This window comes from Crocodylus siamensis, chromosome 1, assembly GCF_052110815.1.
Source record: "Crocodylus siamensis isolate JL-2025a chromosome 1, ASM5211081v1, whole genome shotgun sequence".
NCBI classification, from domain to species: domain Eukaryota; kingdom Metazoa; phylum Chordata; order Crocodylia; family Crocodylidae; genus Crocodylus; species Crocodylus siamensis.
In genome coordinates this window covers 394,309,750-394,334,210 of record NC_143395.1, presented here as the reverse complement: position 1 = coordinate 394,334,210, position 24,461 = coordinate 394,309,750, and the positions used below count along the sequence as shown (strand labels likewise).

The window sequence follows — 24,461 nt, the reverse complement described above, 5'->3', positions numbered from 1 at the left end:
AACTGTTTAAGTAATAATTTAAAGTTACTGTGTTTTCATTTTGGGTTTTTTCTTATTAATGATCTCATCTGTCTTTCAGGTACCAACGTAAAAAATATCGAAGCTACATTTGTTCCTTGTACACAAGTTTCCATGTCATTTTTTGACCGATTGTACACTGAAGGAGTTGTTAGAGAGACTGGGCATATTGTGAAGTGTTATGATGAATATTATGATGACATTCTCATCTCAGATGAGTTAAGGAAGGTCAGTACAGCATTTGAGATATTCTTAGAGTAGTTTTTATACCTTTTTTCAGATACGACTAACTCTTATTATCCATTGTTTTTTACAATGGTATCTGTATGCTTCTAAAGGCAGAATCAAGAGTCTGTAGTTTGAATTCCTGTGTGGTGTCATAACAACAACTACTTTACCAGTTGCCTCATTTTTTCCCTTTTGTACAGAGAGGCAAAGAGAGCAGCTTCTTCTCACAAAAGAAGGAGGAGAAAGGAGTTCCTCATTCCCTCACAAGAAAAAATGGTGCTAGTGCCTCCTCTTTTTCTTTCTGTCTATATGGGGAGAATTACAGGTGCCAATAGAATGTCCTACTGACATGATTGTGGACATTCATAACAATTAAACCATTCCAAAATATAATTGATTGGGATTCCTTGATTAGGAACAGATGTTTGGGACATTCCAGGAAAAATATCATTAAAAGTATTTTGAATTTCAATAAAAGAGAGGAAACGATTAAATAAAGGAAAATGATATAAAGTAGAAGTGAACCAATACACCGTTCCATATTGGATCGGCACCAATATAAGGAGAATTGACAGTATCAACCATCGGGTTTTTTTGGCTGATGTGCTCGATAAATGCCCTGTGCATGCATGCAGCCGTAATGCAGCCTGTAGGCAAGCCCAACAGCATGGAGAGCAGTGTCCATCTGGTAAATCTGTTGTGGTAGAAGGGGTGGGAGGAGGGAAGGGTCATGGGGGGAGCAGATTGAGGTCCCTGCAGTGAGGGTGGGAGTGGGGCTGGGACTGGGGCAGCTGCTGCCTAGCTGGAGTGAAGTGGGATGCAAGATGGAGCCGTGGCTCATCCGGCTGGTGTGGGAGGGGGGTAGCTCCTGCTGCCACGCGCCCCTGGCAGGGCATGGAAAGCATATATCCTTGGATCTGTGCACAGGGCAGGGCAGGCTGCAACTGTGACCTGGGACTGCTGTGCTGGGCTCTTCCTGGGGTAGGGCTGAGCCAGGCTGCAATCAGGGTGGGTTGTGGCAGCAGTACTGAGAAGGAGGGTTGGGGGACTACGGTGAATTCTGGAGTGGCTGCAGCTCCTACCCCCTGTAGCTCCCTTTCAGCGCCACTTCCACCTGCCCCAAGTGTAGCCTGGCCCAGCCCCCTGCCGGGAAGAGCCCAGTGCAGCTCCAGCCCCAGTTCACAGCAGCAGCCCACCCACACACCTCCATGCCCTGCTGGGGTGCATGAAACAGTGAGATCTGGCCCCCCCACATCTCCTAGACAAGCCACTTGCAGCTCTGTCCTGTACTCCGCCACACCCGGGCTGGGCAGCTCCAGCTCCCCTCTCCCTTACGGGAGGGGCCTCAATTTTTGCCTCCTCACCCTTTTCACCACAACAAACTTACCAGTCAGACGCTACTCTTCAACCTGCCAGGCTGCATATTGGAAATCAGATTGGTATTGGCCGATATGGCTTGTTAAAAATCAGCCATCGGTATCGGCCCAAAAAACCCCTATCAGTACACCCCTAATATAAAGCTATAAAGCTTGGGAAAAAAGTTCAGAAGCAGGTATAGTGCAGGGATTTAACTTTGAAATGCACACGATCCAAACTAACAGCGTTTCTTTTTGGATTATCGTCTTATTCCTTCCTTCACTTATTATCACTCTTATATCTTAATGGTACTTAACTCTTAGTACTTTTAGTAGTCTTCATCCATAGGTAAACTTTAGCTCAGGTAAATATTTTCCCCATATTATTTGCAGTAGTGTGATTCAAGTGCATTCTTATTCAGAAAAGTGCCCCGTAACAATCAACAGATCTTTTAATGTATGTGTATCTTCTGAGTTAATGACTTGTAAATGAGGCTTATTTTACTATAACTTGTTCTGGGCTCGCACAGCTAAGTTTGAGAGAGCTGTATTTTATTCACCCTAGTGCATCTTTAACATAAGCACTTAAAAACAATCAGCCATTTACACTTGCCAGATCTGTTGAAGACAATGAGTTTGCATAAGTGGCACTGATAAAAGTTTGACCTGCAAAACTGGTCTGTCTTGAAGTTACAGGAAGAGGAAAGAGCCATCAGATTCCAGGTTTAGCTTGCAAACTGGCAATTAAAATTGTCGGGTGTTAACTTGTAAGTAGAGAATATTTTCCATGAAAAGTATTTCTTGTCAAAGGTGTTTATGTAATTTGGAAGGGGAGAGACAATACACAAAATGTTGTTTCATCCTCTCCCAACAGGATGGATTCCTGTAACTGTATAATCTTCCATTTTTAGTGAATGGTATTCCATAACATTGTTGGTTGTGGCCATGTTGGTCTAAGGACATAGACAGACAAGGTTCTTTGGGTAGATGTGATATCTGATTAGACCAACTGAGTAGTTAGAAAAATTAGTATTCCATAGGCACCCCTACTGGCAGATCCCACTGTAGCTTGTCAGAAGTTATGTGACACATCCAAAATTGCAAAAGGAGTTAGAAGCCAGAAGTTCCTGGCTTCCATTTATGTGCTTAGACTTCTAGCCATGCTCTTATTTAAATTCCTAATCTTACATTGCAGTCAATAAAGGAACTGGATCAGTCATTTATCATTGTTAAATAAAGACAAAAAGGATACTGATTGGCAGCTCTCCAACATAACAAATTCCTGTTTGGTGTCACCAAAGAATACAGCTGCGTAGTTCATTAACATCACTTCATTGATTCAGTATCACAATAATTGTCCATGCTGCAGGGAATAAGAAAATTTTCAGACAAAATCAGTTCTTTTGGCACAAATCTGAAAGCTGGGGCCTGCAATCTATTCTGTAGGTACAAAACAAATAAGGAGTTTATCCCACAACAGAAGATTTCTACCTGATTGAAAAATATCTCCCATATTCCATATGAAAATAATAATGGAAATATGTAAACATACAGCAAAATAGTTGCATTGTTTAATGTTTCATTACAGATCAGGAATTGATACTACTTCTTTTTCCATACAAGGTTTTGCTCCTGGAAGACTCAGACCATTTTGATTTATTCAGCCAGTCAGAACGTGAGGAGTTTCTCTTCTGTCTTTTTAAACATCTTTGCCTTGGAGGAACACTCTGTCAATTTGAAGATGTACTTGATCCATACTTAGAAACTACAAAGGCGTTATATAAAGATCTTGTGAGGTAAGGGTTTCCCATTCTTAGAAACTGATTTTTCAAACGTGCACAAAGTTTTATGTGTGCAGCTGTTCATAAAATTGTACCTACATGTTTTGTTATTAATGCATTTACAGTATATGGTATGAAAGTATTTAAAATTGTTTATATAACGGTAGTGCAGGGGTGGGCAATTATTTTGGGTGAGGGGCTGCTTACCAAGTTTTGGCAAGCTGTCGAGGGCTGCATTGGTAGCCTTGCCCCTTGACAGATGCCCTGCCCCTGTTAGCATCTTGTGACTGGAAATTCTGCCCCCTAACCACTGACCTTTGCCACCCAAAGTCCCTCCCCTTGCCCCTGGAAGTACTCCTTTCATACACACATGTACTGTTCCTGCCTGCCCTACACACACCATCCCTGCCTGCCCACACACACACACACACACTGACACTGTCCCTGCCTGCATACACACACACACACACACACACATTGGCACAGCCTGTGCTCCTTGGTCTGGTGATGGAGCCAGCAGCCATCTGAGCAGGGCGGGGGTAGGAAGAAAGTGAAATGGCTGGGGGTGGGCAGGCTGAACTGTTCAGTCCTGCTGAGGCTCCTCCCAGGTCCTATGGCCCCTGACTCTTGTCGGCTTTGACAAGCTGCTGGGGCAGATAAATATTAATTTTCTAAATACTTTAGGGGCCCCGTGAGCCAGATAGAATGGCTTGGTGGGCTGGATTCAGCCTGCAGGCCGTATTTTGCCCACCCCTGAGACAGTGAAATACTATTGTTTTACATATGGTTTTAACATAATGATAGCTCTCATAGTATCTTTCTTTGCTATATTATAAAGCTTAGGCATAGATGATTAACTTAATTCAGTAGTGCTTAATCTCTGGCCCACAGAGCTGTGTCTTCCAGTCCACAGATCTCTCCATAGGCGCGTCTACACAAGATGTTTACTGCACAAGACTTATTAGCTGTGTAGTAAATATTGCGTGTCTAAACATGCACCCCTATTAGGCTGGAGTAAACTAATTTACTCTGGAGCAGCATGTGTGCGGACACTACCCCAGCTGGCTGTGGCACAAGGGTGCTTCAGTGTGGAGGCTGACTGCTGGCTAGCCCCACACTGAAGCACCCTTGTACCTCAACCAGCTCCTCCAGAGCACTTTGAGCCTGGGAGAACAGCCCTGCTTTGGCAGGCTGACTCCCTGGACCCTCTGCCAGCCGGGACTGCTCCAAGCCAGCTCAACATGCTGAACTCCCAGTTACACATTTAAACAGCACTGGAATTTATTGCATCATATTAATATGCATGTGTAGACGCACCCCATGGGTCGGTCCAGAAATTTGACAACAGAAGAGCAGTGGCAACTTTAATTGCTGCTCCCCTGCTGCCAAATTTCTGGACTCAGGGGGAGCCTCGTGGGCCAGATAACAAGGGCCTGCATGCAGGGTTGGGCCAGCATGTGCGGTTGGACTGGTGTGCAGGGCTGGAAGTTTGGGAACTACTGCCTAAATTCCCAGTTTAGAGACTTTACTGGTTCCATCAGTTCTGTATACTGAAAATGGGAAATACTACTGGGACCAGATAATGTGGTCAGTTTAATGTAATACCATCAAAAAAGAACAGTCTCAGGCAAAATCAATACACTCTTTTCATAGTTTCATAGTTGGTAGGGTCGGAAGGGACCTGAACAGATCATCAAGTCCAGATTTATCTAGTAAGAAGAAAAAATACACTAGCCACTTGTGGAAATATGTAAGCTCTTAATAACTTCATTTTCCATACTCAACATCTTGCTCTCAAAAAATATACAGTGCATAATATACCATTACCTCTAGTTTTGGCAAATTCACACTAAGTTCAAAAGTTAGTAAAATGATACCATCAGTGGTTATTATTTTTTGCATTGAAGATGCTGAGCATTTGGCCTTGGTTCAGTTAAGCTTTTAAGTACATATATATTTTAAAGATACAAGTAATCCTATTGAAGTTAAGTAATGAAGGTTACATGAAATGAGTCAGTGGGACAACTTCTGCCATTTACAATTAAACTTGTACTTAAGAATTTCATTGGATCAAGGCCTAAGTGCTCTGCTTCTTGCAAAATCAAGTTCTCTTTTGTCTTATGAATTAACCCTGAGGAAGGCTATGTAACTCGAAAATTTGATGCCTTAAAAGCCATCTGGGATAAAATAGTTGGGGCTTGATTTGTCTCCCATAATTTCTCTAACTAAGCACAATGAAATCAGTGGGGTTGGGCTGGTGTGTGGGGCTGGAAGGTTGGGAATTAGAAACTTGATTCTTGTCAACCTGACATAACTGACTGAGGTGAGCATTCAGGGCTTGGTTTAAGGAATCAAATAGCTTGTTGATTGTTCTTGAGACTGCCCTCCCACTTTTTCTTTTTGCTATTATATTAAATGGATTTTTAATTTTCATATTGCTTTTCCTGTTTGTAAAGATATATAGTGATGTATCGTTACGACCTTCCAAAAAACGTGAGAAATGGTACACAGGGGAGCAATTTTATAGTAGAGAGTTTGCAGCTGATATAGACTATGAAAATCAATTATAGTATTGGTTTCCTGGCTATAGTTAAAGTAGCAAATATTATAGTAATATATTTTTAATCTAAATACTTAATAGGCGAGTGATAGCAATATTCAAAGCAGGATCTGTAGTTTGTATTTTCTGTCTGTTTTATACAGAAGTTTAAAAATCAAAGCTAGCCATCCAACATACCAGTTAGAAGCTATCATATTTACCTTCAAATTTAAGATGATTTCTCCCCCCACAATAATTAGATTTTGTTCATGGAAGATGCATAAATTTGTTTTAATTTTCCATGTATAAAGTCTAAGTATTGGAAGGTTGTCTTGAATTTGTCCCTCCCACAGCTGTGGGAGAGAAAGCAGTGGTGGAGGTCAAGGGGGCAGACCTCCACCCCTTGCCCCCTGCCTGGTCCTCTATGCCTGTGCCTGTCCCCCTGCTGCCTGCCTTGCCCCCATGCCTGTATCTGCCACCCTGCTGCCTGTCCTCCCCTGCTACTTGCTCCCACTAGAGCCTTCCTCCCCTGCCACTTGCCTCCTGGCCCCCTCCATGCCTGTGCCTGCCTCCCTGCCACCTCCTCCGTGGTCTTCCCCAGTACCTAGATTTGGGGCCAGTCTGGCTCTGGTGTAGACAGCAGCAGTGGCCCCAATACTGGCCTGTCTAGACAAAAAGAGTGGCAGCAGCTCCAGGCCTTGCTGGGTTGGGGCTAGAGCCAGAGCCCAAGGTAAGTGATGGCGGGGGTTTCTCTTTTGCACTCTCCACCCCAACTGCAGGTCTCCCTGTGCACCACTCCCCTGGTGTGGGTCTCCTCTACACTCCCCCCACAATGCACCTGTTCTCCCACTGTAGGAAACACCTCAACCTGGGGCAGGCAATGGCTCAGCGCTGGCTTTGGTCCCAGGGCCAAGGCTGAAGCTGGAGCTGAGTTGCTGCCTGCCCCTAGCTGGTACTCAAGTCTAAGATAAGGCTTTTTTTACCCATGATGATTGGAGGAAAAATCCTTGTCTTAGATTCAGGTAAATAAAGTGTTTTCATTTTGAATTAATATCTTGTTGAGGGGGAAACCTTGTTTATCATGGACTTTATCCTTTGGGTGTATTATTTTATGCTGAATATTAAAATTATAGCATGCAGAGGTCAGGAAAACAGATCTTCAGAGGTCAGGAAAACAGATCTTACGATGACAGGCTGAGAGCCATGGGACTCTTTAGCCTGGAAAAGCGCAGGCTCAGCGGTGATCTGATGGCCACCTATAAGTTTATCAGGGGTGACCACCAGGATCTGGGGGAACGTTTGTTCACCAGAGCGCCCCAAGGGATGACGAGGTCGAACGGTCACAAACTCCTGCAGGACCGTTTCAGGCTGGACATAAGGAAGAATTTCTTTACTGTCCGAGCCCCCAAGGTCTGGAACAGTCTGCCAGCGGAGGTGGTTCAAGCACCTACATTGAACACCTTCAAGAGTAAATTGGATGCTTATCTTGCTGGGATCCTATGACCCCAGCTGACTTCCTGCCCTTTGGGCAGGGGGCTGGACTCGATGATCTCCCGAGGTCCCTTCCAGGCCTAATGTCTATCTATGAAATGATAGCTGTTTTATTTAATTGATCCAGTCACCTGTTAGCAAGTCATGGGAATAACTTTGTAGAGTTAAATAGTCCATTTGAAAGATTCAGAATAATTTCTACTAATTGTAATAAAGCTCAAGAAAGCAATCTTGTAAATTGAGGAAAATGTAGGCCATATGATGATCTTAGTTAAAATCTAGAACTATGGTTCAAAATTCTTTTATGTTGTGCTTTCTCCACCTTTGCTTTTCCACTTTTCTGAAACTACAATAAACATATATGTATCAGCCTCTTGGGAATTCAGGATACATTGTCACTTGTCCTTAGGCAGAACCCAGAGTTGTAAACAAATATGAGACACTTCCTACACTACCCAGGGGTTTGGAACGGAAGAGGGAGAATGAGGGGTGAGTTGGCCCAGCAGTGCTCCTACTTTCACTGTTTTTTTCTTAGCCACAAGCAAGTAGGAGGAAGACAACAGAGGGGTGGAACACAGACTTTTGGTAGTCTTAATTAATGTGTTAGACGAGCCAAGTCAGCATGATAGAGAAAACAAATACTGCTTTATAAATTGCTACAGTAGCTTACTCCCACTGTGAAAAATGGAACTAGGATAGGAGGTGTGAATCCCAAAGCTGTGTTTTTTCCCATGGCTGCCTCAGAGGTGGAATAATTATAGTACCTCAGTACTATGCTAGATACAAAATGTTAATCTAGCCTTTAGGTTTGATATCTGATGTTTATATCTGCAATATGCTGTTTTCCATCACTTGTTTGAAATTTGCCTATAGTGTCATGTGGATAATTACATATTTGTTCCTATAAAAAAAGTATTTTTCAGCTTTTCTTCAGCAGTCAATCTAGTCTCTTTTTTTTGTTAACTTTAAAAGCAGGGCTGTCCCTAGTACGGGGCAAATTGGGGTGACCAGCCTGGGCCCCACGCTTTGGGGGGCCCCACGGACAGTGCCGTACAGGCCTCGCCACTGGCAGTCGCCACCCCCACCTCCTGGGCCCGCACAGGCTGATATGCCCCAGGCCCCACACACCCCTAGGGATGGCTCTGTTTAAGTGAATAACTTAAATTACAGCTATTCCAAACATCTCATCTGATTATAAATAAGAGTAAATCACCGTATATGTAATTTACCAATAATAAAAAGAGTAATCTGGGCAAATATATAATGCAATCTATACTCAGGTGACTGCTTTCATTGACTTATATGGCACTTGTACATGGGGCTGCAGTTTCTGCCTATAGAACTGGACAGTTGCTTTCCTGTTGGCATTTTCTTGTTGGAATTTTTGTATCAACTTTAGTAATTTTCCCTAACCTAACAACCTCTAAATAACTTTTAAACTTTCCAATTTCTACTGCTGATTCCATCCTGTAATACTTAAATCATCAAAATAAGTTCTTACTGTAGAGTAGCACTAGAAAGTTGCCACCACCGAGATACCTCATGAACATATTACAGGCATTGAACAAGTGGTAGCTATTTTTAACATATGTATATATAAAGAGGGAGATAGAGTCTGGTATTTTAACTGTGTACTTTACAAGTTACAGAATCAAAATTAATTCCTCAAGGTTCCTAATCAGTTGGTCTGAGGTCTTTGGTTTTCATAGCATTATAAGAGAGTACTCAGGTAGGGCCCTTCAGACATACTGAACATGCTTACAAAGAGCTAGCAATCACAATGACTCTATCCTCTCCTTTCTTTTAAATCTTTCATGCCGCATTCACAACATACTGTCTGCTCCTCTAATCCCTAGCCTTAGCTTGCTCCCTGCATTCACTACAGCTGTTTCTGTTCTAATGCTGTTGAATGATGTTGGACAAAGTGCCTGGAGTATAATCTCTTCTTCCACATTCTTTCCTTTTGTGTCTCAGCTACCCTCTCCATTCCCACAGGGTCACTTCTGTTCTCTGAACCACTCTTTTGCTATCACCTCTAGTTGGCTCCTCTTTACTTAAAGAAGAGTCAAACCCTTATTCCCAGCCTCTTCCTTTCCATGCAGAAGTTCCTGTATGAAAACTTTAAACTACATACCTTTAAACATCAATAGATTTTCCCAAGTAATTATTTCATTTCACTCTAGTCTGGCTTTTACCTTTCTACTAGCTATCCTTTAACTACTCAAGCTGTTCTCTTGATTCCATACCCTTTCTGGTTCATTTTTCTTCTTGTTCCCCCATATGTCTTTTGACTGCTTTCCTTACTTGAGAAGACCCACCCCCCCATTCTTCCCAAACTGTTCTTCTATTGTCATTTTTCTTTTTCCTTTTATTCGCAAATCTTAAACCATGTTATGTACTCATTTCATATGACAACACTTCCTTCAGCTATCTCTTCTTGACCACTCATTCTGCCACTCAGCCTCTCCAATCCACTAAAACTCTCCTGATCAAGGTGACTGTTATGCTAATTAAATCTGTCTACTCTTGTGCTGTGCTTCTTACTTGAGTATCCCATTTACCTACTTTTCTGTAAATTTTATTTCTTCAAGTTTAGCTAGGGCATTGAGACACCCATCTTAAACTCAAATTGTTTATTTGCTTCCATTGATACTGAGACATCTGTTTGTTCTAGCTTGCAGTGATGCTGGCTTAGAATCTTCTTTCTTCACCCACACCTAGGTTTTATCTGTTGCTTCTTCCACTTCTTCCTTTTAGTTCATCCAAAATGCTACTGCTGTCTCCTTCTTGAAGTGCATGTTGTATCCTGTTATCTTCCTCTTTAAATATTTTCCCTGGCTTGGCTTCCTGTATTCTCTCTCATCAAACTGTTAATGTTGTTTTTCAAAGCATTGCATAATTTTGTTTAATCTCTGAGCTAATTTTTTTTTCTCTTGTAGTCTCTCCTTATTTTCTGGTGTTTTTCAGATTTGGCCTCCTGTTTTCTATGGGTTGCTTCCTATGCCAGTAACAATCATTTGGCTTCTAAATTCTTCTGGAAAAAACACTTCTATGAATTCTTTCTTCTGCATACTCTTGTCCTGTATCTTATTGAACTTTTGCAACCATTTGAGAGCAAAGAACAAGCCAAATCATTTCTAAATAAATGTAAAAGATTAAGGTTCTGTATTATTTTAAACAAACTTTCAATTTTAGAGCCAATAGTGAAGAACATAAAGGCCCTATCCAGACGAGCAAGCATATGCCTGGTATGGCATCTTAAAACAGTTAATCCCAGTATTCAAAAATCCCAACATACTGAAAAAAATGGCACAGGGTGCGCTCCTGGAGAATACACTGAAGCAAGCGGAGACTGGCTCTTCCAAAGAGATGGTCTAGCACCCAGCTAGAGTGTCTCTATGCCTACCAGGTGCCCCTGCTGCTCCAGCATGCTGCCTCAGCATGATGGAGCAAATAGAAGCGGGGCGAGGCTGGCAGCAGGTAAATAGGGATGTGGGGGCGGGGTGGGGGCTGTGGAGGTGGCAGGACTCTGTGGGGGTGGGGAAAACTTTGGGGATGGGGCAGGACTGTGTGGGAGGGGTGGGTTCCCTGCTGTCCCCCTGCCCTGCATGGCACACAGCCTTCCCCATAGCAGCAGCATCCAGCAGCAGACCATTGGGGTGCTCGTGGCCTACTGCTGGCAGAGACCCCCGGTGGTGCGTGGTGCCGCCTAAGACACAGGGGTTCCATGTGGCATGCAGCATTGGCCCGGCCCACTGGTTCTAGCCTTCAAACAGGACCAGGCCAGCTCTTGCTGTCATCTGGGGCTTCCAGCACGGCAGGCAGGAGCCACGTGCCATCACGTCAGGCTGCTTTTGCCTCTGTGGAGCTGGCCTGACCTGATGGTGTGCAGAGCACAGGGTGCCGGCCTGGCCTGATGGCATGTGGCTCCTGTCTGCAGTGACAGCAAGAGCTGGCCTGGTCCTGTCTGAAGGCCTGCACCAGTGGTTTGGATGAGTGCCGTGGGCTACATGGAACCCCCAGCGTCTCAGGCGGTGCCACATGCTGCTGGGGGGTTCTGCTAGCAGCAGGCCATGAGCACCCTGACAGCCCACTGCTAGCTGCTGCTGCAGGGGGAGGGAGCTGTGCGCTGTGCAGGGGGATGGGTGGGGGGACCCACCACTGCCACACAGTCCCCCCCAACTCCACAGTCCCCATCCCCACACAGTCCCCAGACACCCACAAACCCCCTAATCCATCCACAAACCCCACACCCACAAACCGCCCCCCACAAAGCCCCCACCCACACACCTACCCATAAACCCCATAATGCACCCACAAACACCACACCTCCCAAACCCCGCAAAAGCCCCACACCTCCCACAAACCTCATACCCACAAACCCTACACCCACCCACCTACCCCTCAAACCCCCCATGCACACCCTCCACAAGCCCCACACTCAAGCCCCCAGCCCTTTCCCCCCTACAAACTCCACATCCCTCCCACAAATCTGACATCCTGTATGCCCAGCCATCAGACAGGATGGGACCTGCTGGTGAGACCTGCAACTGCAGGGGCAACTGCCACACTGTAGCCCTGCCCCATACCCACACCAGTGGTGGGATGTGAAGCCCCAGGAATCACTTGTGGGGGATGATGGGCTCAGAGGAAGGGTGGAGGTGGCAGCAGGAGGTGGTGTGTGAGAGAGAGAAAGAGATAGGGGTCAGGGATGGGGGAGTACTCTCTGGGTAGGAGAAGCTGCCAGAGCTGGGCTTAGGGTCTCTCTGCCCCACAAAGCAGCCTGTGTAGGGGGAGGCCAGCCTGGAAGAGGAGGGACTTACCCAGCCCAGTCTCTATGCCCCAGTCATGGGCATCGTAGGAACAGCATGGGGATCACTGGGGCCTTGGCACAGGCACAGGGAGCAAAACAGTAAGGGCTGGCACTGCTCAGAGCCACAAAGAACCAGGTGGGACAGCTGCAGCTGGACTCATGTCCTGGTGCTGGGACAGAGCTGCTGCTGGGAGGGAGCTACTGGGGAGCAGGCAGGGGCTGCAGTCAGGAGTGAGGGGCACTGGCAGGGCTATGGTTTGGGAGCAAGGGGCATGGGCAGGGGCAGGGCACTGGCACCCCAGTGCTGCTTGGTGCCCCACATCCTGGTGAGCAAAGGAGGCAGGAGCAGCTCTGATTCTTCTATGGTAAAGAAACCAAAAGCAAATGCCAACATGTATAGATATTTAGAATTCATTATATTATGATACTAGAATCATGAAACATTAGGGTTGGAAGGGACCATGTGAGGTTATCCAGTTCAGCCGCCTGCTTGAAGAGGCACTGTTAGGCTTCCAAATTGCTAGAAAAATTGTTAATAAGGACACTGTAATAAAAGCAATAACTCTTAGAAAATTAGGATTGGAAGAGATCTCAGAAGTCATCTAGGCCAACTCCTTGCTCAAAGCAGGACTGCCCCAACTATAACCAAGGCTTTGTTTATCTGGGTCCTAAAATCCTCCAAGGATGGAGATTCCACAACCTCTATTGGTAGCCTGTTCCAAAACTTTACTACACTTCTAATGAGAGAGTTTTTCCAAAAATCTTAACTCAGCTTCCCTTGCTACAACTTGAGACCATTGCTCCATGTAAATTTTGAGCCTAGGAGGGCCACTCTTGTCTGGCAGTAATTCAGGGGCCCACACCCAGCTTTGAACTCCAGTCATTCCGGTTGTTCATTCAGCACACGGGGCCCTAGGCCACAGAACATACTCTGTGTTTGATTTAGATAGCACATGTTTGCTTTTATAATATACAATATTTGCACAAAAGAGCTCCAGAAAAGCCTAGGTAATACCTACAGTGGCAGTTCCTTTAAAGACTTTCTTCCCACCAGTCCTTAAGGCATCTAGCTAACAGACTTTGAGTTCCAACACTACTGCACTCAAAGTTCATTGTATTACAAAAGTATATGCTACACCTTTTGACCATCCATCACTTACCATTTAAGCATACTTACACTTTCTTTTTTTCATCCACTAAGCTTTTGAAATTGGAACCTGTTAAGAAAAGTTACAAATGAGCTAGAAAATTCTTAAAAACAAACAAGATTATTTTACATAGCAAAGTTCTCTTCTTTGCCATTGGCAGAAAAGGTTCTTTGGGTAGATGCTTGATATATTTTATTAGACCACAAAATAGTTGGAAAATTTGTTCTTTGCAAACTTTTGAGCACAAGCATCCTTCTTCAGGCATAGAGAGTGTTTGCTCTTTGACACTGTCACCTAAGACTGACTCTACATAGACTCTTTTACAAGATTACATTACTGACTTGCAAAGTAATTGCTTACTTCTTGTCTACTCCATAGCCCATTGGCCTTTGTTTTCTTAGGAAACAGTCATTTTTAGAGTCCAGTTCTGTTGGGACTTCTGTCACTTTTGACTTTTAAATCAAAGTCTTGTGGATCAATATAAACAATTATGGACCTGATTTTGATGAGTTTTGACAGGGTAGAGGAAAACACATCATTCAAAACATACCACATTTCTCCCTTTCTGAGAGCCATGCAAAGCCATATTTGTAGCTCTTGTGCTGGGAGTTATCCATTGGTGACACATACGGGGTGCGCACAGGTGCATGTGCATGCCCTGAGAAAACCATCACTGATGCTGCCAGTGACGCCTGTAGGCGGTTGTCACTCGCCACCCCACCCCTCCTTGCTGCCAACGCTGCCAGTGGCGTCTTCAGGTGGTCACCTGTGGGAGCTCCTCACTTGAACCACCCCTGCCATCAACACTGCTGCAGCTGTCGTGGGAGCTCCCTGCTTGCTGCGACCCGCCCACCCCACTCCAGGCAGTTGCCATGCCCCTCCCAGCCTCCAGCAGCCCACGTTATTCATGGAGCTATCTATATATTTATGATCATAGAATCATAGAAAATGAGGGTTTGAAAGGACCTCAGGAGGTCATCCAATCCAACTCCCTGCTCAAAGCAGGATCATTCCCAACTACATCATTCCAGCCAGGGCTGTCAGGCCAGGCCTTAAAAACCTCCAAGGATGGAGATTCCACCACCTCTCTGGGTAACCTATTTCAGTGCTTCACCACCCTCCTAGTCAGAAAGTTTTTCCTAATATCCAACCTAAACTTCCCTTGCTGCAACTTGAGACCATTGCTCCTTATTCTGTCATCTGCCACCACTGAGAATAGTCTAGCTCCATTCTCTTTGGAACCAACATTCAGATAGTAGAAGACTGCTATCAAATCTTCCCTCAGTCTTCTCTTCTACAGATTAAATAAGCCCAGTTCCCTCATGCAGACTCTCCTCAGAAATTATGTGCCTAGCCCCCTCATCATTTTTGTTGCCCTCTGCTGGACTGTCTCCAATTTGTCCACTGCCTTTCTGTAGTGGGGGCCCCAAAACTTGGCATGGTACTCCAGATGTGGCCTCACCAGTGCAGAATAGAGGGGAATAATTACTTCCCGTGATCTGCTGGCAATGCTCCTACTAATGAAGCCCAGTATGCTGTTAGCCTTCTCGGCAACAGGGACACACTGTTGACTTATATCCAGCTTACTGTCCACTGTAACCCCCAGATCCTTTCTGCAGAGCTGCTGCTTAGCCAATTTGTCTCAAGCTTGTAGTGGTGCACGGGATTGTTCTGTCCTAAGTACAGGACTTATCCTTGTTGAACCTTATGAGTTTTCTTTTGGCCCAATCTGCCAATTTGTCAAGGTCAAATGCTAGCCTTAGGCTAGCCCTAGGCTCAGTTGAATCCTAGCCTTACGCTCCAGTGTATCTACTACACCCCCCAGCTTGGTGTAATCCATGCAATTGCTAAGGGTGCTCTCCATCCCATCTTCCAGATCATTAAGAATGATATTGAACAAAAACAGCCCCAGGACTGACCCCTGGGGCACTCAACTAGACATTGAGCCATTAATTATTAGCCATTGAGTCTGGCGATCCAGCCAGCTTTCTCTCCACCTTATTAATGAATAAGGTGGATAATGAGTTTATTATGAGTGACCAATGAGTTTATTATGACACAGTTCTGGTTTGGTTTAGTACAAGACTTTCGCATAATACATAAACTAAATGCTTTTTACTTATTTTTAATGTAAGAGAACATTAAAAATAACTCTTATTATATATTTATGTTTGTTAATTAAAACCCGGCTAAAACATATCTTATCATAAAACTATGAGATTATGATATCCTAATTTGTTTTTTGTGTATAGCATGTCCAAATTTGAGCTTTTCCTTCTTCATTTGGGAGATAGATTTTACTTCAAAATGGTAGCAGTTACAATGTCTTCATGTGGCAGGGCACTGTTTGTGCCTGCCACTTTAAGACTTGGGGACAAGCAGCCAGCAGGTGCTTAATTGCGGTGGCCATTTTAGAGCTCTGGCTGCCCATTTAAACAGGGCATTTTGCTGCTGGCTGGAGGTGCAGCAACGTCACTGGGCTGCAAGGCTTCATGGAACACTCTGGAGGTAAGGGAGGAGCTGTAGGGGATGGTAAGGAGGCTCCTGATCGTGGGCATGACCTAAAACTGCTGGGAGTGGGTGACCTGGTGGGGCTGTCAGTGGCATGGGAGCCCCCAGGAAATGCCAGGCCAGTTACCACCTCGGTGAAAGGTGGGTTGGGGCACCTTAACCCCAGCCCTCACAACTGGGTGGGTTACTCCTTTGTAGGGTCTGGAAGGTGGACCCCAGTGAGAGGGAGGGGACCATAGACTCAGAAACCTGTCTTGAAATCCCTTGACTGGTCAATGCTGGGGCCAGGACCAGAAGGGTCGAAGGGCCAGGGGCCCACCATGAGGGATACCCAGAGCTGAGGGCCTGAGGTTGTGACTGGCCTGGAGGTAAGGCCAGGGTCAGTGTAGCCAAAGGTCCCGGAGGGAACACACCCATAAGGGGGAGCAGCTCAAGGAGCTATGCAGCCTAGAATGAAGGTGGAGTAGGCCGGCTGAGTGGAAGGATCCAGGTGGGGTTCAAATAGTAGGATTCTGGGGCCCAGAGTGGGGCCAGTGGTGTTAACAACAGAGGATGTCATCTGCAAGGCATGTGCTGCGGTGTCGGGGAGTTATGGTGCTGCCCCTGGATTGGGGCAAGAAATAAGCAGCTGTCGCAGGGCACTTAAGCGCCCTGCGCCTAAAATGGAAGCAACCCGTGACAGACCCCTAGTGGTGAGAAGGGGGAGGCTCAGCTGCCAGTCACCAGGGCGGGTTGCCGGGACAACCAGTTTGGTCAGCTGACCAGAAGGGGCATGCCTGGCCTTTATAAATAAGCCAGGTTGAGGCCAGAGTTCAGTTCCCCTCTGGCAGCCAAGGAAGGTGGAACTCTGTTGGAGCAAGCAGAGCAGGGAAGCTGGATGGCCTGAGCAGTTGCGGTGTGACGATACCGGGGGAGGAAACCCCGATAGGGACAGAACATGGATTTTTGACCGAGCGGTTTAGTTTATGTTATAGCCCAGGGGCTTTGTGTTTTGTGTTTACTATCCAACCGGAGGACTGGGTGAGGCTGTAGGGGTTGGAGGAGGCCTCATAGGAGCTCCCCAGTAGCGTGGGGGTTCCTGGCACCGGAGAGGGTGCCGTGTTTTGGGGGGTGTATAGACCCCGGCCCCAGTGGGGCAGTGTCGTGCGGGAGGAAGCCCCAGTGCGGACGAGCGCACAGGTGAGGAGCCTCATTGCGCGTGAGCGACCCGAGAAGGCGGGTCTGGGGCCAGGCATGGCTACGGCCACCTGAGCCTCGGTGGGGTTTGTAGACCTGAGGAGGGGGTGCACTGACCCCAGCCCGGAGAAGGGGCACAGTGCATTGGGGGCCAGGCATGGCTACGGCCACCTGAGCCCCAATTGTGATAAGCACCAGAGTGGGCACTGGCAAGAAGCCCCCAGGAGGGCGCACAGAGGAATAGAAGCCCCCGGGAGGGGAATTTGGGGGCCAGGTACGGCTACGGCCACCTGAGCCCCAGTTGTGAGATGAGGGCCCAGTGTGGGCAGGAATCACGAGGCAAGGCCCCAGTGCGGGCTGTGAGAGCTCAGACAGGGAAGAGGCCCCAGTGTGGGCTATGAGAGCATGGGAGACAGGCCCCGGTGGGGGCAAGAGCATGGGAGACAGGCCCCGGTGGGGCGAGAGCCGCAGGAGAAGCCAGGAAGAGCCTGTGAGAGTGAAGGCGGGCAACGGAGACAAGGCAGAGAGCCCGTGAGGGCCCAGGTGACCATAGGGCCCACGAGTGGCCCAGAGGTTCGAGTGCACCATGTCACCGAAGGCAGGGCACAGACTGGGACATCTTAAGGCACCGTGCCAAAGAGGGTAAAAGGCAGCCTTCCTTTACCAATAATTAACATCAAAGACATGGCGGACGAGACAGAGAGGGTGCATTTGAAACCAATATGGCACGGTAGCGGGGCGCTAGGGGAATTCACGGCACCCCTAGGTTGCGTCCTGCCACAGCAGCCTCCTGCTTATTAAGATCGTTACTTAACTAACATCAAGAGGTGCCAGGCGGTTGGCCCAGAACAGGTGGGCAGACCAAAGGTAAATTGGCCCTGAGAAGGCCCCCTGTTACACTTTACCTTGTTATATTTCTGGAAAGTTCACACTTCTTCCTCCTCCTTTTCCCCCTTTCCCGCTTTGTTTCTTGATACACACTACATTTACCTGAGAGCTTGCGGTTGCTGTCTTGGGTACAGAAACTAATACAATGTTCTGGGGATAATAAAATAGTTTGAAATAAGATAAGAAGCAGTGAAGAGGATTCATGTTCATAAAAAGAAACAGGTTAAAATAGCTATTTTTAAAATATGGAAGTTTCATGATTTAGCAAATAACAATTTGAAGAATATATGCAATTTGGTGCAGTATGCTCATGCAAATGTTCTTCCTAAGAAGGTAAGAGGTTTTTTTTTCTAAAGCTCATAGTAAAAATTAACAGTTACAGCACTTAAACTTATTTTTCACATCAATGTGTCAGTGAGATGGTAAAGGTAAAATTTTAGAGCCATTTAATTCAATAACAAACATTTCAGCAGAGTCAGTGTTTCATTCTAGGAATTTAACTGAGGGTAAAAACAGACTTCTGGGACAAAATCCTTTATCCTGGAACCCTACAGTAGTAGATGCCCATTGTCCGCTTTAAGTACTTGCAATGTATTCAAGATAATAGGGGTGTGTGAGGCTTCAGTCAGCGATTTGATTCGGAGAAGATTTGGCCCAATTCAGAGGCCAAATCACTGAATCCGAATTGAATTGGGGGAAGGAAAAAACCCTCCGAATCGATTCAGAAAAGATTTGGAAGGCAGTCTTGCAGGGGAACAGAAACTGAGAAGAGGAAGGGGGAGCAAGTGGGGGAAAGACTGACATGCCTAGCTGGCCAGTGACTGTGATCTTTGCTTGAGTCCCCTTCCAGTCACAGTGCTATGGGGGCGGGATGTAGAAACAGCATATAAGCCTCTGTCTGCAGGCTTTCTGTGCCTTTTGTGAGCTGTTTCTGCCTGAGCAACAGCATCTGAAAGGTACTGGACTGGCTTGGCTTCCTACCTAGTCAGTCTCCTGCTACTTTTTGTTCTTCGAAAAGATTGGTTATAGCTTACTAACTAGAATCCCTCTACTTATCCCTATCTAATCCACTTCTTTCAATTTATGTTTGTTCTTGTGCTTTTTTCCCCAACACTTTTTAAATAGAAAGCTGCGTTTTCCCTGGTAGTGTGATCCATCACTGTGCAGGGAAGCACATACATTACACACAATCACACACATTCTTCATAGAAGAAGTCAGATATTCATAGAAGAAGAGATTATATAGTTATTAACATTATTAGTTATAGTTACATACAAACTAAAAACAACACAGAAGAAGTTGATAGGGATTCAAATTAACACAACACAACACAGAAGACTTGGTGGAACTCCACATACCTAATGCCAGAAAGGCTGGTGGAGCAACAGATGGCCTTGTTTGGGGAGATTGGGATCAGTGGTCCCCTTAACAGAGCTGAGTGGGATACCATCTCCCAGATCTTAGTGGTCCTCAAGCCCTTCCTTGAGGCCACCAAGACCTCCAGCACTGGCAACGCCTTCCGTATCCAGGTGATCCCCATAGTGAGGGAACTTGAGAACCAAATGGAGAAGTTCCAGGGGATCAGTGTTCCTGGCTGGGGCAAGCTGTTGTCACCAGACATGCAGGCACTGGTGAGGCGGCTGAAGGGGGGATGGATCCCTTGTGGTCCAATACGGTCCACATGCTGGTGGCCATGTGCAACTCGAGAGTAAAGGGGAACATGTGCACTGGCAGCACCAAAACCCTCAATCACTGGACACAGGTGCTGGTCAACAGAGTCAGGGAGGCAGAAGGGCAGAGGCGAGTGGATATGGAAGAGGGGGATCCAATTTCCTGTGCCAGCACTCCCAGCACCAGCACCAGTCATTCTCCATGCCAGCTGCAGCCGATGTGGGCCAAGGGCATGGCTTCAATGTTGGGGTCCAGATGCATCAGACCCCAGCCTCAGGCAGGTAGTACCAAGGCTTCCGTGGCTACCTATCTCACCGAGGACATGGACCTGCTGGACCCCTTGGCTTACTGGGCAAGCCGCAGCCAGTAGCAGGACCTGGCCACAGTTGCTTGGGAAGACCTGTCCTGTCCACCGATCAGTGTTCCAAGCGAGAGGGTGTTCAGCATTGCTGGGGATGTTGTGATACCCCACTGTACCTGCTTGGATCCTGGTTTGGTGGAGCAGCTGGTGTTCCTCAAGGTGAACCTCCCACTACTGGGGTTCCCCAAGGTCCACCTGCAGAGGGGGTGAGTGCCACCCTCCTCACTCCATCTGCACCTATTTCCATTTTATATTTTTAAACCAGTTAATGCCCCGCTCTCAGAGCTGGAGGGGGACTCACTGCATCACCAGCCAGCAAGGGAAGAACATGTCTCTGCTGAGCTTCTGTGCCAGGATGAACTTGGAGGTATGGGCTGGGGCTATGGGGAAGGAGGTGGCCCCAGGTCCTGGGCATAACCACTAAAACTGTACTGTGCCAGGGTCGGGGAGGCATGGTGGGACTGTTGGTGCTGTGGCAGCCCCAGGAAATGCCAGGACTGAGGACCCCCCTTGGTGAAAGTTGGGCAGGAGGTGCCATAACCTCCAGCTACCACACATGCACACAGTCCTGGCTGGGGAAAGCCCAGACCTGTCACATCTTTGACAGGCCTGAGGCTTGCTCGTTGCAGTGGAGTTGTAAGGCTCCAGGTCAGCTCAGGTGAACTGTCTGGGATGCCAGCTTTTGGGTTGAAAATCCCTTCATCAGGCTGACGAAGCATCTGGAGGTGGTGGGTGTATGTGCTGTGGACTCAATACAGACATTGGATTTATGACATGCTACAACCTGCCGGACATCTGACTCCCCACATACCTCTCCACATCTACCTGTGCTGCTACATCCCCCTTCCCCTGCCTCCCACGCTCCTCACCCTGACGCTTCCATTTCCATTTTCACTGACTGGCTTTATTGCCTGCATTGCATGCCAGGCTCTGGCTTCTTTACTATTCCTTCCATCCAGGAACAGCACACACAGGCCAGCTGCAGGTGGTTTCTCAGCCTGACAAAGGGTTTTTCAACCTGAAAGCTTGCTAAGATATTTCTCTAACTATTCAGTTGGTCTACTGAAAGATACTAGATTGACCCAAAGGACCTTGTCTGCCAATGTCATGCACCTGTCCCTGGTCAGCTGACTGGATGGAGGCAGGGCCCTGGGCACATCTAAGCCCCAGGGCTGGGGCTGGCAGGGACAGTTCTCTGGCAGCGGCTGGAGAAGAAGCTCCTGCAGGAGAGGAAGAAAGGCTCCGTCACAGTCTGGCTCCTGAGATGCTGCTGCTGGTGCTACTATGCTAGTGCTCACTAAGTTATTTTATTACCTGTTATCATTTAAAGTGGTGAACTGGGCTGAAACTGTAGGGGAGGAGACCTCATTGGGACACACTACCGTGTCATGTAGAGGCCACAGTGCCAGCGAGGGCATGCCTTAACACACACACACACACTGTCACCCATGTCACAAGTTTTGCTTGTCAGCGGCCTGAGGTGCAGTTTCCCAGAAAACCCTGCACCTATTTCCTTGAAAACTGGCAGGCTCCATGGCCTCAGCAGGGCTTAGCATGCCTGCAGTTTTCACCCCACTGTGCCTTAACACACGTATATGACACAAGTTTGGACTGTCAGCAGCTTGAGGTGCAGTTTCCCAGAACCCCTGCACCTATCTTCCTGAAACGTGTCAGTCTTCATGCCCTCAGAAGGGGCTACCATCCCTGCAATTTTTATCTGAATCAGCGAGATAATGACAAAGTTATAGGTAGTGATTCCTCACTATAGTCGATGGCCGAATCTCTGAATCGATTCGGGACAAATCTTTGAATCGATTTGATGCCAAATCGATTCAGGACAGCGATCCAAATTGAATTACTGTCCTCTGAATCGGCCGAACCCAAATCTTAATCGAATACTTCCCTATTTGCATAGGCCCACAAAATAGCCCCTTTTTTCCTGGGACAATCTTGGTTAATTTGGTTTAATAGCTTTTGCCTGTAATGAATAGCAATGTGTGAAAAGAGCTTTGATGCTCTTAGGTTTTGACTCTGAGTTGCCTCAAATGCAATGTCTGTTTTTAACCTGATATGCTTCCAAAGCATTAAATATTAGGAACAAATATCCAAGCTCAAGAATTCAACTTCTATCAAGGAAACCAACCAGATATCTCTAAATTTCTAGCAAAGTGAGAGAGAGAATAAACCTTTCTACCAACGATACTGATAACTTAAAAATTCCCTTTTCTTTTTCAGTTTTTAATTTAAAAAAAGTAGACCAAGGAACAGACCCTAGAATGACTTATACATAACGTTGTAATGTTTTTAACAGAGATATCTTACAATTTGAGAGCTGATCTGCTAATCTGTTTTATGTAAGAAGAAAAACAAAAGTCCATGGAAAACAGACTTGATTACAGTCACTTGAGAATCATTTCACTATTCTACAGATGAAATCTCTGAATCAAAAGGATCCAAATTTCCATTGGTTTAAAGCAAGAATGTCGGGCTCACTCTGTGTTTTGAGCTGTGGGGCTCCTAGAGGCTGGATGCTGCATGGGATAGCAGGCACACTGGCGTCAGGCAAGTGGCTACCCAGCCTGTGGCAGCTTGCCATGGTGGAGGTGATTAAGTGGTGGTGGGCCAACCACCCCTTGCTGCTGATGGCCATGTTCATCAGGGCCCTAGATTCCGCGACAGGCCATGCCTATTTTTAATCATGCCCCCACATTTCCTGGCCTACTGGTAGCCCAGCAGGTTGGATCCAGCCTGTGGGCTGTATGTTTGACAACCCTAGTTTGCAGATCATAACACTGTCATTCTTTATTTAAAACCCCCCCACAACCAACAGTGCAGAAGGTGTGTTAAAATGGGACACACTGCTAGAACTTGTTGTTCCGTGCTATCATACTATAGAAAACAGACAGAAATACCCGTGCCTAAAAACCTGAATCCACTGTGCCAGAATATTGAAACCTGTTTCAGAAATAAAACCTTCTTGTCCAGTTCCAAATTCACTGGATCTGTATAATATGGAATTTGCAAGACTGAGGCCACAAACTGGCAATACATTTGTGCTGGAAGAAAAGCCTCTCTCTTGGCACAAAAGGAGGGAGTACAGATGTTCAAGGGATTTCTTGTAGAAGAAAATTGGGTTTGTGGAATACCTCCCTTCTCCCAATCTAACTTGAATGGCTTTACACTGCTCTCAGGTGTTGAAGACACCCACTGTCCCACAGTTCTCTCTCCAAGGGGGAGAGGCAAGCGCTAACTCCCTGACAACTTGTACCTGGGCAGGCTATCAGGGAGCCCTGTGGGGACCCTGCCAGACGTCCTTCCAGTCAGCTGAGTGGTGGGATGGGGCAGGGGGTCATTCTCCAGCAGTGGGAACTTTTCTGGAGCCCTGAAAAGGTTCCAGCCCTGGGACAATACTTTGTGCCCCCGTCCTGCTAATCAGCTAGCTGGGTTTAACTTGGAGGAGTGCAGGTCAGAAGCAGGTTCTCTAGGGACTGGAGCCTACCCAGAGCTCCAGGAGGCTTTCAGCTCCAGGAGAATGCCTGCAAGTCTTACAGCAAACAGATAAAGGAAGCTTACAAATGTTAAAGGTGCAGTAAACAGTTCTCATTTCAGACTTGGAAGAATGTCTTGCTTTCAAAAGCTTGCCTAACTTTATCCCAGCTATGCAGGTGGTCCAATAAAAGGTATGACCCTAAGAAATCCTTGCCTCTTGTATACTTCCTGGACCATCACGATTATATCACTCTAGCACTACTTAAAAAATAAAAGCATTTATAAGCATAAATGAATTAAGGTCTGTTCACTACTGGAGTTGTTTTTTGTTCCCTGTAACATGCAATTACTAGTTTTTATTTTGCAATTCTGCCATTCTAAAAATATAAAAAGTAAATCTTGATTAGCTAAAAAATACTGGTGAAAGCAGGGAAAACATTACATCAGATTTATTCTTTATGTCAGAGTCACTACTGTCTCTCCTTCATACAGTTGTAATTTAGCAGCTGAAACTGAGGTAAAACTAGCCCCAAATGGTCAGACAGAATGTTTGGCAAATACTTTTTATCTTGTTACCGTGTCTAGTTATGTATAATTTTCTGGTTGTGACAGATGGATCAAGTCCTTGCCAATAAATTCCATTTCATTTACTTGAACAGGAACACAATGCATAATTTGCAACTATTTCAGACATTGTAGTATTTTAATCATGCCGTAAATGTTGCTATTAAATTTGGATTATTTTTGCATATTTCAGTGTTCAAAAGCATCCTGAAACAAAGGAAATAAGCGTCACATCTGTGGTCTTCAAAGTTGCTGCCTATGTAAGTATTATCTTTCTTGGTGTAGGACTTATCCATGAGAAGTGCAAAAGTATCCAACTTAGAATTGCTGAATATTAGGGTTGGAAGGGACCTCAGGAGGTCATCTAGTCCAACCCAATGCTCAAAGCAGGACCAGCCCCAACTAGATCATCCTGGACTAGGCTTTG

The 24,461-nt window shown here is 46.2% G+C and overlaps 1 protein-coding gene and 1 long non-coding RNA gene across 2 annotated transcripts in view; one reads left to right on the top strand and one right to left on the bottom strand.

The window, feature by feature from the left end:
- CFAP300 (cilia and flagella associated protein 300) overlaps window positions 1-24,461 on the top strand; it is a 43,032-nt gene that overhangs the window by 11,543 nt on the left and 7,028 nt on the right. Inside the window, exons 4-6 of the mRNA XM_090030200.1 lie at window positions 80-246; window positions 3,225-3,397; window positions 24,228-24,294. Coding sequence (XP_089886326.1) covers window positions 80-246; window positions 3,225-3,397; window positions 24,228-24,294 — 407 coding nt within the window. The remainder of the gene's footprint in view (window positions 1-79; window positions 247-3,224; window positions 3,398-24,227; window positions 24,295-24,461) is intronic.
- On the bottom strand, window positions 261-24,213 carry LOC149875258 (uncharacterized). Its single transcript, XR_016439492.1, has 3 exons — window positions 13,386-24,213; window positions 2,854-2,964; window positions 261-2,597 (listed from the first exon to the last, which is right to left on the bottom strand). It is a non-coding gene; the product is annotated as an uncharacterized LOC149875258 (long non-coding RNA).